At 22.2% G+C, this 15,726-nt stretch overlaps 1 protein-coding gene across 1 annotated transcript; it reads right to left on the reverse strand.

Moving 5' to 3' along the window:
• Positions 1-1,612: 1,612 nt before the first annotated feature.
• Positions 1,613-4,180, reverse strand: cos (kinesin-like protein costa). Its single transcript, XM_011497602.1, has one exon. It carries the CDS (start codon positions 4,175-4,177, stop codon positions 1,727-1,729), a length of 2,451 nt encoding a protein of 816 aa, XP_011495904.1. The 5' UTR covers positions 4,178-4,180; the 3' UTR covers positions 1,613-1,726.
• Positions 4,181-15,726: the final 11,546 nt, after the last annotated feature.

Here is a 15,726-nt window from a genome sequence, read left to right on the forward strand (position 1 = left end):
TAAAAATCAAATAAAAAACAAAATTTTTAATATACATTTTATATGAATACGTAGTATTTATATTAAATTTTGAACAATCAAAGTTTTAAATAATATTTTTTTGTATTTATAATTATATTATTTGCAAATATATTTTTAAGATTTTTTTAACTTTTGATTTTATTACAGAAATAATTGATATTTAACATTTAAGAACATTTAATTGTAAATATAATTAAATTTATAAAATTATTAATAACAAAAACTTAAATAATTATTATATATATATATATATATATATGTCAATATTTCATATGTCAAGCATATTCGTATTTTTAAAATTCATAAATTTTATAAATTCGGATGTATTGAATGTATGAATCCTTTTGATTTAAACCTACTTTATATTCTAATAACAAATTAAGTTAAAATTATTATAGTAGAAATCGATTATACTACCGCCAATTGAAGACAGTTTTAATAATTCAAGCAACTTGTGTCGTCATGTCAACTCTTTTATATTTATAATATGTATATGTAATATATATATTTCAATTGGTATATAATATATAATTATACACCATTAAAAGCATGGATTAAATTTCAATGATTCCATTAAACTACCGAAGCCTAGGTAAATAGTCATAGAACAAATAAATTATGTAGCATAAATAACTGTAATCATGCAGAAAATGATACTTTTCAAGAATTTTAATTTGGGATATGACATTGTTTGCTAAATTAAATCATAAAATAAAGCATAAAATCCATTAATATTGAGTTTGTATATTTTTATTTATACGTAATTCGTGTACGTATTCGGATTTATTTGTAAAGTTATATATTTTTCTTGAACATGAACTTGTCTTGAAACATTTTCAAAATAATAGTTCCATAACATAATTAGATCGATTTGTTAATATTTTGAATTTAAACTTAAAATTTCAAGCGATTTGGAACATAAATAATAATGAATTAAAATGTATTTAATATAAGAGAAAGATGACTATCATTAAATAATCTATTTTTACTAATTTTCTAATATTATTTTAATAAATATCTATTTAATATAATGTTATAATTATGATATTGACATATCAATAAAATACTATCTAAAGAATCCAGCAGTGTTGTCATACTAGTTGTACAAATAAATACACTTATGAAAGATTCAGATACAATACTGTTGTTCATAGATTAACATTTTTCTATTTAAACGATTGAGTCATGTTTTAAAATCCTTAAGTATTTTTCTTTAAATTATCCAGATTATTAAATATAACATTACTTTGTGTAATTAAAATAAATACTAAAAGCAATGTATTTCGTAATGGCTGAATTTGTATAATTTTGAATATCTATATAACTTATTTGTAGCTAGATATATAAGGTTACAAAAATTTATCAAACTAATTATAGATACGATATGAACATATTTAAAAAATAAATCCAATTAAATGTACATTGTATTACTATATATAAGTTCTAAACAGATTTTATAAATACTATTTTTCGTTGTCTAACTAATGTCAAATTGTACACTTTTTATGTTAAAATAATAAAGCTTTCATAATATTAAAATAAATCCCTAGTTTTTATAATAGATTGTGTCTCACGAGTTTCATATTTAATACTAATCTTTTTAATTTAAATAAGTAATACTGTAATTTAAAAAAAAATTTTAATTTAACAAAAAACTGATAAGCTGAAATTGATCTTAGCTTTATATTAATTTTGACTTAAGAAATTATTTCTTCTTTTCACTAGTTTGAATAATTAACTTATTTCCTTGTCGAGTAACTGTAGTTGTTAATGGTGGCAATGCTATTTGCATTAACTCTGGTTTTAATACTTGCTTTGTATTTTTAACAGAATTAGAACGAACAGCTTGAGTTGTTCCCGAAGCTTTTATAAGAGAATCAAAATGAGCCAATCGATTTCTCAAAGCTTGATTTTCTTTTATTAATCTTTCAAAGTCTTTATTTCTGTTATCATATCCCGAACTACTACTTTCTTCTGCATAAAATTTATAAAAAACACTTATTCGCTGCTCATACATCTTTCGCAGCATAATCATTTTTGTGTCATTTTCTATTGCTTGTTTTTTAATAGATTCTTCTAATATAGCATTTTGTATTTCAAGATTTCTTGAACTATCTTTAAGATCTATAACTTTATAAAAATATTTATAAAATAATGTAACAAGTTCATCATGAGATAATTTTTCTAATCTATTCATTATTGGCATTTGCTCATCAATCTTATTAAATTTATTTTGATTTAAATCTACTTTTCCACAAATCATTACATTTTTCTGTTCTATCATTGCATCAATTGTTTCTACATATTCACTAATAAGTAAGAGTTGCCTTTCTTTTCCAACTGTTGTTGAAGTTCTTCCATTTATGTACTTACATTTCATATCAATTAAACGATCTCTTATATGTCTCAAATTTCGAATTTCTTGCCTAAGAGTTTCTTTCTCATCAGTATTATCTATTCTTTCTATATCTAATTTTTCTTTTAATAAATGATCCAATCTAGAAATTCTTTCATTTTCTTCTACTAAATTTTTATCTTTATCATCACATTTCATTTTAACTCTATAATGACTTTTTTCATCTTCATTTTCAGATATAACGTCTTTCAATTTGGATGATGTTATATTATATTTTTCTTCAAGTTCCTTTATTCTTTGATGATTAGATATCAACTCTTCTTCAACTAATTTCTTATGTTCTTCTTCATCCTTAAGACGCTGCTTTAACATTTCCATTTGTTTTTGTGATGCACTTAAAGAATTACTTAAATAAACAATTGTTTTTGCTGAATTACCAGCAACTTGTTTAATTATTTTTGTGTCTTTCAGTTTTTTCTCATAATACATTAATAAATTTTCATATTTTTCAATTTCTTCTTTATGTGCAACTTCATCTTCTATATTTCTATGCATTCGTTTAAAATTAAGTAGTTTTTCAATATTGCGATATTTTTCTTCAAATTTGCTCTTCTTCTTTTGAAATTTTTGTTTTGCACTATTTCTAGCATCACAATTTTGTAGCATATCTTCAATAAATTGTTGTTTAATTTTAATAGTATTCTGCAATTCTTCAACTTGTTTATATGCAAGATCAAGATCTATCTGAATTCTTTTTACTTGAGATTGTTTCTCTTCATTATTGTTCATCAGTTTCTTAAGAATATTTATGTATTCTGAATCAACTGTTAAATGTTGTGCTTTTATGATTGTTTTTGTAGATTCATCTTCAATACTTTCATCAAATTTTTCTTGATTTTCATTCCTTTCAATAGAATCAAAAGAAGCTACTGAATTCTTATTAAAATGATTCTGTTGAAATAGATTTATACTGTTTATATTTTGTTTCTGGAACTCAACTATTTCATTACTCATGTCTGAGTAAGGTAATATCGACATTCTTCGTGATGATGGATTTCTAATAGGTATTGGTTTAACAATTGGCACAAAGCTACTATTTATAATTGCCTTTGATATAGATGAACAATCTTTTAATTTGTAATAGTCATTTTTCTTTGAATCTAAGATTTCATCAGTGTCGGTTTTAAATTTTTTCATATATTCATCTAATTTTTCAAGAAAATTTGGATTTTCTGATTCAGAATCACTGTTATCCTCATCGTCAAATACTTCACTTTCAGAACCTGAACAACTTTTGGTTCTATATTGTAATTTAATCCAATTATTAGATTCATCAGTCTTTTCATCTGTTTCAGTTACTTCTTCAATTCTTTCTAAAGATCTTCTTGTATTTTCATTATAACCTTGTAAACTTGCAGAGTCATCACCAGCAATGCATTCTTCATATTCTTGTTTCATGCAAAGCCATTGTTCAATTTGATTTTTCAATAAATTTTGCTCATTAAGTGGTAATACATTGGTTGACATTAGTTTATTAAATAGTCCTTCTGCATTTAAAACCAACTTTGACCACTGAGATGCTGCAAATGCAAGACGAAACATATCTGGATTTGGACTTTGATCACCTGATGTTTCCGAAGGCATTTCATCCCCAGTATGATCATTGTCTTCTTCCTGATGTTCACTTGTTGAATAATAACTTTGCAAATCATTAATTGCATATTGGTAATATGGTTGGTGATCCACCATCATTTGTTGGTGGTGCATCCAAGGTCTATAATGCATCATAGTGGTATTCATAATTGTTACCTTATAAAAAAAATAATTTAATTATTTATATTTATAATATAAATTAATAGACACAAATTACATCTGTCATTTTTATAAACAATAAAATTAAACTTTCTAATACATAGTTTATAGTTTTATTTAAAAACAACTTATAATAAATATTACAATGATTAATAATTTATTAAATATAAAGCTATTTTATCATTACTTTAAACAAAATTATTTAAATATAATGCTTTATTATTTTATAAAAATTTCACTCTTAAATTTGTTAAAATTATTGACACTTAATTCTTATAATTGATTAAAATAAAATTGAAATAAGTTAAATCATTTTTATAAAAATTAGTAGTTACAAAAATAGTATTAAAAATAATAAAAAGTAAAAATTATATACATAAATAACTCCTATAAAAAAGTGATATAAACTGTACATTAAATTCTTAGTAATATAAAAATTTATACCAAATACTTTAATTACATTCTATCTAAAATTTATTTAATGATTAATTTATTAAAAGATATTTTTATTATAACTAGACCAAATTTCATATCAAGATTTTTTTGTAGATACTCAATTAAATATATTGATACATAATTTATGCTTCATTTAAATAAACATATATTAAAACCTATATATAAAGCTTTATTAACTTAACAATAACTAATTTATCTAAATTCACATTTAATATAATAATATTAAACCAAAGATAGTTCAGCCTTTTATATGAACATAAAAATAAAAATTATAACTTACCCATTAAATTAATCGTAATTGTACAAGTAAATTGTTTTCATAAATTTACATTTATCATTATAATTAAATGTATATTTTAAATATATTATTCATTATATTGCAGCCCAGTGTATATTTTATAAGACAAATAATTTGGACACAACAATAAATTCACCAATATAACCCTTTATTTTTTTTATCTATTTTAATCCAAACTCATTTTTTCTATAATACACAAACTTTCTCTAAACCCTCCCATTCTATTACGCGTACGCAGTTACATTTATCACGCTATCTCTCTTTCTCTTCAGTACGTCTGCGCATTGAAGCTCATCTCTCTGCATCTCATTATTTATCAGTTTTGTTCTGTATTCGTAAACAAAATCGATGCATCCAACATTCAATAAAATATAACAATTTTTACATAAAAAAATAATAATACTTATTCATTTACATTTAATAAATGGAAATTCCACCATTAAAATATTTAGAATAATAAGAATTAAAATTTGTAATTTAAATTTATACGAATGAGAAAGCATTATTTAAATAATATTAATTTAGTTAAATAGAGTAATTCAAAAGATATAAGTTTATTTTTTAATTGAGTCTTACTTAACATTCAAACAATTTACAATATTTCGTAAATGAAAAAAAAACGAGAATCTAAATTTTAGACTAGTCTGCATGCTGAGTAGAATAACAAAATACGCGTGCGCAATTTCAAATAAAATCCCGGGATATTTAAAACAATTTATCTTTATAATTGCAGAAATTTACTTCATTACATAAAATGAACATTTTGTTATTACAAACCCTAAAACTTAGTTCCTTTTGCATGTTATTTGAGCGTATTTAATTGTGTATTTAATAATGGATTTAAAAAAAATTTAGTAATTAAACTTTGAAATTCTTTGTAAGTTAAAGACAGTATTTTACATTATATATAAATACAGAAATCCAAAAGAATGTTACCCGGACTATATTCATTATATAAGATCAATAAAGTTGATTCTTCTTATAAAACACGTAGACTCAAATAAAATGAAAAAGAAATTAATTTTTACGGCTTTTAATAATACCATATTGATTTTGTGTAAATACAAGAATTCCTATAACATATGTATTTATAGTTTTTTTTATCAACAAATTTATGAAAACTTAATACTATTTCAAATTATGTATAAGTAAAAAAGTATAAGTAAAGAAGAATAGTAATTATAATAATAGTAATTTATTTTTAATGACATTATAATAGGAATGGGAGTTTTAAAAATTAAATACTAAACAAAATAAATTATGGCTAAATCATATCTAAATCATAGCTATAAATGTATATAAATTTATATAAAATAATGCTAATCTATACAAATTTTATATGATAAATTATTTCATAATTACTAATATTAGATATAAAAACTAAATTAATTAATTTGAAGTAGTTATAAATATTACTTATTATACATTAATTATTTAAAATTTTTTTAATTAGTACTTATATTTTATGTTAACATACAAAATTATAATATTATATAGATAAGAAAATGCTAATGAAAGACGGAAGATAATTTAAAAATGTTTTATTAGCTTCATTGAAAAATCTCAAACTACAAAATAATTAATTAATAATGTTATTAATTATTAATTTTATATATATATTGAGAAAAATCAGACCTTTTTTATTTTGGAAATAAATTAAATTAAATTACTTTGAACTTTATCTACAGATTAAGAGTTTATTATTAATTAGAATTAAGATACTATTATAGTTTTGTTAATTAATTGCTTTTATTAGTAATTAAATTAATTGAATCTGTTAACTATATTAATATTTTAAAGAAAATTGAAAGTATTATCTAATCTGTGTAAAAGGAAATCGATTGAATGATCGACTTTTTACACCAATTACATTGAAATAATTCTTGCTGCAATTCTCATTTAATGGCGTCATTGATCATTTTAATCACACGCATATATAACCTCGAAGTAACAGTGCAATACATCAGTCTAAAACTGGAACATATTACTAAACTAACAATTAAAAAATATTTATTACACTGTTTCTCATGGAACTTGATTATTGCGTGATAGGTCACACCACTGATTATGATAGGTTAAAAAAAAACACATTGCTATAATCAGGATTAATTCCCATGTTAGAGTTACATTTCATTTTAAAATATTTTATGCACTAATGTTATCGGATATATACTACTGTAAAAAGCAATTATAAAGATTAATTTTTTATCCAAATACTATAATATTATCTTTGTTATATAATCATTTGACAATTTTGGTCTACCATATTACAATTGCTACATTGCCACAGAAATAATAACTGTAATTATAATAAAAATCATTACTTATTTAATTAATTAATTACTTAATTTAAGTATGTTTATTTATCTTCAATCAACGATCAAGTATAAATTCAGTAGCTTTTTCACGAAAAAAATCGATAAATCTCTTAAAATATGTTAGCTTTAAATATATAACAAAAAAGAAAAATATAATATACATGTGAAATATTCGTATTTGCGCATACGAACAAAGGGATGTTTTTTACTATTTTTCTCTATATTTAGTTTATATATACTCATTATTTAACGTCTGATGAGTAGAATATTAAGTGTATGGATACATCTCAGACAATTGTTTTATTTATGTATATAGCTTTCTTATGAACAATAATATTATATTATTTTAATTTAAAATAGAACCATTAAAACTTTGAATTTGCTTTACGCTATATATATATATATATATATATATATGTGTGTGTGTGTGTGTGTGTGTGTGTATATATTATAATTATATAATTATTTATATATGAATATTCCTTTATTATATAAAAATTTAATGATTCTTGAATTTTGCTACGTAGAATAGACCATACTTTTTAGAAAATTTAAAAACTAATATATATATAATGACAGGTAATTTAATCAATTAAATATATTATTGAAATCTAATAATGAAGTGATGAAATTATATTCCATTTACGAAATTTATGACTTAGACTACAATAATTTAAATTATTTACAATGATCATTTAAATTATAAAACACACATATATATGAATTGCTAAGACATTTAAATGATCATACGTAATTAGAAACATAAGTGAGATTATAATATTAATAATTAGAGATCTTTAATATTCAAGTTATTTCTTTTGTAGAATTATATAATATCATGGTTTCAAGTTATGACTGAAAAGTATAGGCTTCACGCGTAAGGAATATATGATAATATACTAATATGCAAATAAGTAGTTGAAAATAATCGATAAAACTCATACGTATGCCAAATGAATGTATTATTTAAACACACAAATTAAATATATTAATAGATTTTATTTTATGATAGATTAATGAAATGCATTTTTAATTTGTATTGTGTAATTGTTTGTTTTTTTCTTTAATTTGTAATATCTTAGTAAATAATTACTACAAACATAATATTGTCTTAAATTTTTATTGCATTTTCATTTAAAACTTTATTTTAATTTTTCCAATAACGTTCATTAATAGTTGATAATACTATGTAAACTGTATACAATTTGACTATTTAAATTTAATTATTAAGTTTCAAAATATATAAATTTAATAAATATTATTCGTTTAATTAAATGTTTATGTAAATAAAATACCACTAATTAATACGATGACTTACTTTTACAAAAGTTTTTCATTGCTAAAATAATTATAAATTTAACAGCACTGTAATGGAATTAATTTAAATTAATCTAATTAAAATATGCAAATTATAATAGGATTAAATATTTGAAAATATATAAGATATTATAAAATAATTATAGTTTCATCTTAAAATAAAATTTCTACTTATTTAAATAAGAAAATGATTCACATACAAATCATACAAATGTCAAAACTTTGGATAAAAAAATATTAATTTACATGAGGATCGCTTAATAAATGAATATTTCTGGTATTCAATTAATTTTCTTATAGTAGTTTTCAAAATGTATACATTGCCAAAAAAGAAATTTTTAGTTCATTCGCCTATCAACGAATACTAGGAAATAAACGCGTGAGTAACATACCAACTAGCCCACAATGCCGGGTAAATTAAAGTAAATAAAAGTCAACAAAATAGTGTAAGACATAAGTATCTTGTATCTCTTTACGATTGCTATGTCAGATAAACAAGAACAAACCGTGCTCCCTGTGCAACAAAGACGAAGAAGCATAGCATAACCATCTCTATAACTCTCCTAGTAAAATCTAGGTATTGAAAAAGACTTGATTAAGAAAGAGGAAGGAGAAAAGTTGCAAGTATTCGCTGTGGGAGAAAGACAAAAAGAGAGAGAAGCTGTATTCTTTCACTTCTCTCTTTCTCGCGTTAGCCACCGCGAACAGAATCCACCTGACCATCACGCGGCGCGCACCGATTACTAACACTCGACTGCGTGTATTATGCGCGGCATGCAACTCACAAAAATAGTCACGGTGAATCTGTACTTTTTCTTTCTTTTTAACATGTTTTTTGCAATGTATAGTATATCTACAATGTGTTACTGGTCACTCGTACTTTATTTTTCATTAATGTGAGCGTAATGAGATAATCAGTGAATTTTCATTCGTCTATAGTAAAACAGACTCGTGCTTAAATTTATTTATCTATTTGAATGTAAATCACAATGGTTCATTGATAATTCAAATTAATTTGATTATTAAAGTTTCATTTTACCATTTTCCGAATTTTATTGCTTTATTTTTATTTTATGAAGGAGCGACAAAGAAGATTTGATTGCACACATTCATTGATTTATAAAATTTCCAGAAAAAAAAACAGCAGGTCAGTCTAGTTATTAACTTAATTATAAATTGACTATTAAAACCAAATAATTATTTATAACATTTTATTTTCTTTACACACTAATATGCCATGATCCCACATTGATAGCGTTTGAAAATGAAGTTTATAAAAAATCAATTTATAAAGATAAATCATAATTACAATGCTTTTAAAATAATTATTTACGTTATAATTATTTATATAAATACTAACCCATCTTAAATTTAAATATATAATCAAATAATATAAATTATATTTTTTAATTATTTTTATGTTAATTTCAAATTTAATAGCAACTAATTAATAGGATGTATTCCATTAGAAAACGAACTCTTCCAAAATGTGTTACAGGAAATCAATTTCTAAAAGAATGAGTCTAATAAGAATCTTGCAATTTATTTCTTACTAATATATATATATATATATATATATATATATATTATTAGTATATATATATATATATATATATATGTATATACATATTTATTTATATATTTATTTATTTTTAATATTGAATTTTACATAATTTCAATTAACACGTAGTTTTTATGTAAAACATACAAAATAATTTAACAAATATTATACGAAATAATATAGTATGAAATATAGCAGAAACGAAAGTATGGAAAAATATGGCATCTTATGTTTCCAATTACATATATTATTCTAACTTCCTATTTTTTATAAGAAATATGGTTGGGGCTATAAATTATTATATATATTACAATAGCAAATTTAACTTCAATAAATTACAAAATTTAACATGGATATAATAAAATTACCATACGACTAGATATTAAAAGTACACGATTTATGAATTCAACTGTAAATAGGTAATTCCATTTTATTATTTTCGAAGCTATCGAATGAATTTGCAAGAAGCAATCAAATTACGAAGCGAGTGACCATGTAAAGTTACCATGTCATTGCTTATAAATATGCATCTACATTAAATCTGTAAAACTGGATAATGTTGATTGAAGAATTAATATAATTAGCTTGAAACTTAACACGATGAAATATACATGGAAACTAATAATATCTTAAATTCAAATTTCCATTTGAATATCATTTGGTACTGCATTATTTATATAATTATCATTAATAACTTTATTGTAAATAGTTTTTTCACAAGTATCCAGTTTAACACAACGCTGAATTTTATTAATATATTATATTAAATAATATGAATTGTATTTCATGTAATATCAAATAAAATAATAGGAGTAAAATATATTCTTACTTGGATCGATATCCTATCGATATATTTTTATTAGAAATACAAGTTTTTGTACCAACAATGTCATATTAAAATGAATACTTTTTCTCTAATAACTGAAATTTGTAAATTAATACAACCGGGTAAAATCTGGATATATAAATTAAAATAATATTCTTCTGTAAGACAAAATAATTAATTTCTATCCAAAAGTATGTTTTCTTTGTTTTAATGATATATTCAATTAATGATAAATGTTATATATAATCTGTATTAAAAACATTAATTCTCTAAATGTTTTATTTAAAAAACTATATTAATATTTTAAAAATTTGATTTACTACGTTTCAAATTTCTCTAAAAGTACTTATTAACACTTTACATAAATAGTATTTCAATTTTATTACAAAAAAATACATTATACGAATAAACTTTTCTTGAATACCAAATTCATTAAAAAAAAGAAAAACTTTTTTCCATTGTCTATTTAAAAAAATATTTCTTAAAAAAAATAAAATAAAAATTGAAATAATGAATATTTCATTTTTAACTTAGACTAGTGCTGCTAAGGTTTAATATATTATAAATGTTACTTTAGGATTAAAATGTCAATGCATTATAAAATATTTATTATTATTTATTTGAAAAATAATTTCTTAAAATATAAAAAGCATTTATTTTCCAGTAGTTATACAAATGAGATCAATTAAATCGTTAAAAGTTAAAATACGTTTTAATATAAATTGGCAAATCGATTTTCATTGTCATTATAATATTTTTGTAACATATTAATTATCATTTATTAAATAAAATACTAGAATAAATATTTTTATTTAATAAAGTTGTTTATTTATTTGAAAACAAAATATTGTAAAACTTTTATAAAAAAAAGAAACAAATTTCAAACACTTTTTATGTATAAATACTGATATGTATATTATTGATATGTATATAAATTTAGTTTTCTAAATTCTCTTCACATTTACTTGTATTTTAAATCGTCACTGAATCAGCAACACAGTACTTTCCAAAAACATTTTCTATTTAAAAAAATTCATATATTTTAATAACTTTTATGTTTCACTTCGAGAATAAATGCATTAAAAATGTTATACAATAAATATATATATATATATCATTATTTTTCCTTATAGTATTATTTTATTTTAAAATGAAAAATAATAAAGCAATGCTAACCGAATCATCTTGTAATAATTTATCAAGCAAGAATAAAATAGCGTACAATAGGATTATCAGGACTTATAAACGATAAAATAAACTAATAAAATTCGATATCATCCAAGATATTATTTTCACGAATTATAACTCTATATGTATACGCATATAGCGCAAAGAAAAGTAAAACAAAGAAAGAATAGAAGTACACAAAGTGAAGGTATGAGAAAATCGAATTTATACAGCACGATTAGAGGGAGGATGATACGATAGAGGAAGAAGCATCATGGTCATGCTCACATAGGCATACGTCAGAATATAAATATTAATTAATACTTAGTAATTATGACCAAATCAGTTATGTGCACGCCTCGGTGAACCGTAAAACGATTGGGCGAATTTCCGTGATCTCAATTTATGCATCGGCAACGATCCCTTAACGTTGCTACACTGTCTTTTTTCACTTTTTCGCTTTGTTCTTAGTCGCGCTTCCTTTATTATCACGTTGTTAATATCATTTCGATTATCTAATACGCGCATCTAATACTAGTAATATAATAAAACATGTATTAGAGTTTTTTTATAGAACTTCCACTCAAGTAAATATTTATTTCCTTTACTTTAATATAAAATAATAATATTCAATGCCTTGGACGTTAAATTATATTAATTTTATTAGTTTCAATTTTATTTTGGTATTTACATTGTATTTATAAAAAATATCAATTAAATAATTAGAATTAATGCGGAATAAGTCGTTACTATAATTTCAATAAGAATAAGTTTATGTAAGATCATTGTAACAATTATATTATAATAAATTAATTAATTAATCCATAAATACAATTAAGAATAATAAATATTTTATAATCAAATTTTATTTAATACAAAATATTTTTCAAATTACTAAATAAATGTAAATTTAAATGAAAAATATTATGTCTTGCAATATTTACTTTTACATTCTTAAATAAGTATAGTAATTAAGTTAAATTATATTTAATTAATAAATCGTTTAAAATCATTAGTTTGCAACTTGTGTTTATATTTTTTGTATTACATAAATCGTATTAAATTCTATACCATGTATTTTAAAAAATATATAAATTTATTTCTAAGTGTTCGAAAAAATAAATTTTCTTCTACTAATATTATACTAAAAGAAGACTTATTTATAAAGGAGGTTTATACTAGTAATTAATTTAATGATTTCATTTTCTAATAGAATTTACAGTGTTAGTACGATAATAAATTTTATAGAATGGTATCCTAATGCATATTTAAAACTGAAAAAATGTGTCCCAGAAATTAAGACATCCTAAAAAATTCGTTTACACAAAAATCCGGTATTTTTTCTAATCCACTCGTGTATATAATTCTCGTATTTACAAATCACTAATATCAAAAAATTTATGACGCAGTTCAGCACTTAGGATACCACTTCTCAGTACATAGAATATCAGAATCCAGTTAAATTTTGTGCACAAAGAAATTAATAAATTTCTGACTTGACGTATAACACATGATGAGTCAATCGTACTCAAATTACGTGGAAAAAGATAAGTCTAATCGTTCCTGAAAGGGCATAAAAATGTTTCTACGTGAGCTCGAAAACAGAATCATAAAATACTGTTTTCTTTCTTACGGGAAAAAAGGATGGTATAACGGAGCATCATAAAAGCCGAAAAGAATTTGACCGTAATGCATGAATTTCTTAAAATTTAAAGAGTAGGATTTGCACGAATCGATACGCATCATTCATCTCTATTCCTTTTCATTTTAAATATGAAAGTTTATAATATATTTAATATTTCTTTATATGTATTCAATATAAAAACGTTCGTATACGAACGTAAAATCTTCTGCATCATAAATAATTAGTTATATAACTTTAATATTTTGGGATTAAGTATCTATATTATTATTTACTAAATTTATAAAGTAATTAAGTTTGTCACTTAAATTTTTAAATGAAATGTAAATAATTCTTATTAACTGTCTCCAATAATTTCATTAAAATACCTAACAAATTTATTATCTAACGTAAAAATTATAAAGTTTTAAATATGAGATATAAGAATCCGTAATCTTAACAACGATAACATTTAAATTTGAAATAATTGTTACAATTAGAATATATCAATTAAAAAAAAATTCATTTCTTTTGATTTTGGTCATTCCGTTGAATGAAAAGTGTTAATATTCTATGAAGCTTAAAGCAAATAAAATAAATATTTTAATCTTCAATATAATATTTAATTTATCCATTCACATGATGTTTAATAACAATCGCACACTTTGTATTTTACTTTATACGGCAGAAAACTTTCAACTCTTCAGGGAAAATAGCGGTTATTATAAGACTACTGTATGGTGCTAGTTTGCATAATTTTACAAGAACGATGCGACGCAAAGCAATGATTATATTCTCTACTTGAAAGTTAATATAAAAGATTTTTGTTCGTCAATCAGAAGATTTATAGCCTAATAAAATGTGACAGACAATATTTGTATTAATTTAACACTTGGTAATAATTATGAATAATATACTGCAAAAGACAGAAAAGGCTTACGAGCAAATTATTTTTGTGCTTTAGGCATTTATAAAAAAAATTTTTCTATTTTACATAGTTTCTTTAAAGAGATTTTAAGAAATATTTAAAGTCTATTAATATTTTATTTAAATTATAAATATAAGTTACATACTATATTAAATATATAAATTCAAATAATTTGTTGAGATGAGATCTTTTTTAAATTTTCAAATACAATTAAAAATCTTAAAATATATTTTTAATTTTAAAATACATCATTGTGTTAATAATAAAGATAAGATTAGTACCTAAAGCATAATGTACTATGCGTATTTTATAAAATTTTAGTAAAGAACAATTTAAAGAAATATACTGTTTTAATACCAAAATTATTGTTCAATAATTCTTTTTGCTTCATTAATCAATTTATAAATATGAAAAGTGATACAAATTAAATGAACTTTTACTTGTGAATTTATCTGAAAAAATTATTTATTTTAAAATATGCAGACTTTTACTTTTATATAAAAATAATTATCATATAAAACATTTTATTTAATACCACATAGATACTATAAATAAACTAAATTTATTTATATATAAAAAATATAATATCATTTTTAAAATGTTTAACTTACTTTCTTACATATAATAAATACTCGGATTTCTTTTCAACGTACTTAAGATTGAAAATGAAAAGTTTCTAGGTTAACTACTAATATACTAATAAGCAGAAGATATACAGGTGAATTATCTAGTCATATTCATTCAGTTTATGAGTATAGAAAGAAACCTTTTCAAATATTGTTTGTACATGCCTTGAACGACAATTAGTGGGAGCTCACATTATTATGAATCACTACCGTACAATATGAAACATCAGTCATGCCGTTTGTGCACAATTTGAAAGGGTGAGTATGCGTAATTTCAGCCGATCAGAATCCAGTTAGTTTTCCTTAAGCTAAAACGTCCATATTATAATACCATTTACAGAAAATCGCATACACGTTGTATAGAATGAGCTTAACGGGCCAGTAAATTACACGTCTGCACGAACAAGGAGTCGATCATA

This window comes from Ceratosolen solmsi, unplaced genomic scaffold, assembly GCF_000503995.2.
Source record: "Ceratosolen solmsi marchali unplaced genomic scaffold, CerSol_1.0 scaffold47, whole genome shotgun sequence".
In the NCBI taxonomy this organism is placed as follows: domain Eukaryota; kingdom Metazoa; phylum Arthropoda; class Insecta; order Hymenoptera; family Agaonidae; genus Ceratosolen; species Ceratosolen solmsi.

Coding starts and splice junctions, on each gene's coding strand:
- cos (XM_011497602.1), bottom strand. CDS start 4,177: ATGAATACCACTATGATGCATTATAGACCTTGGATGCACCACCAACAA.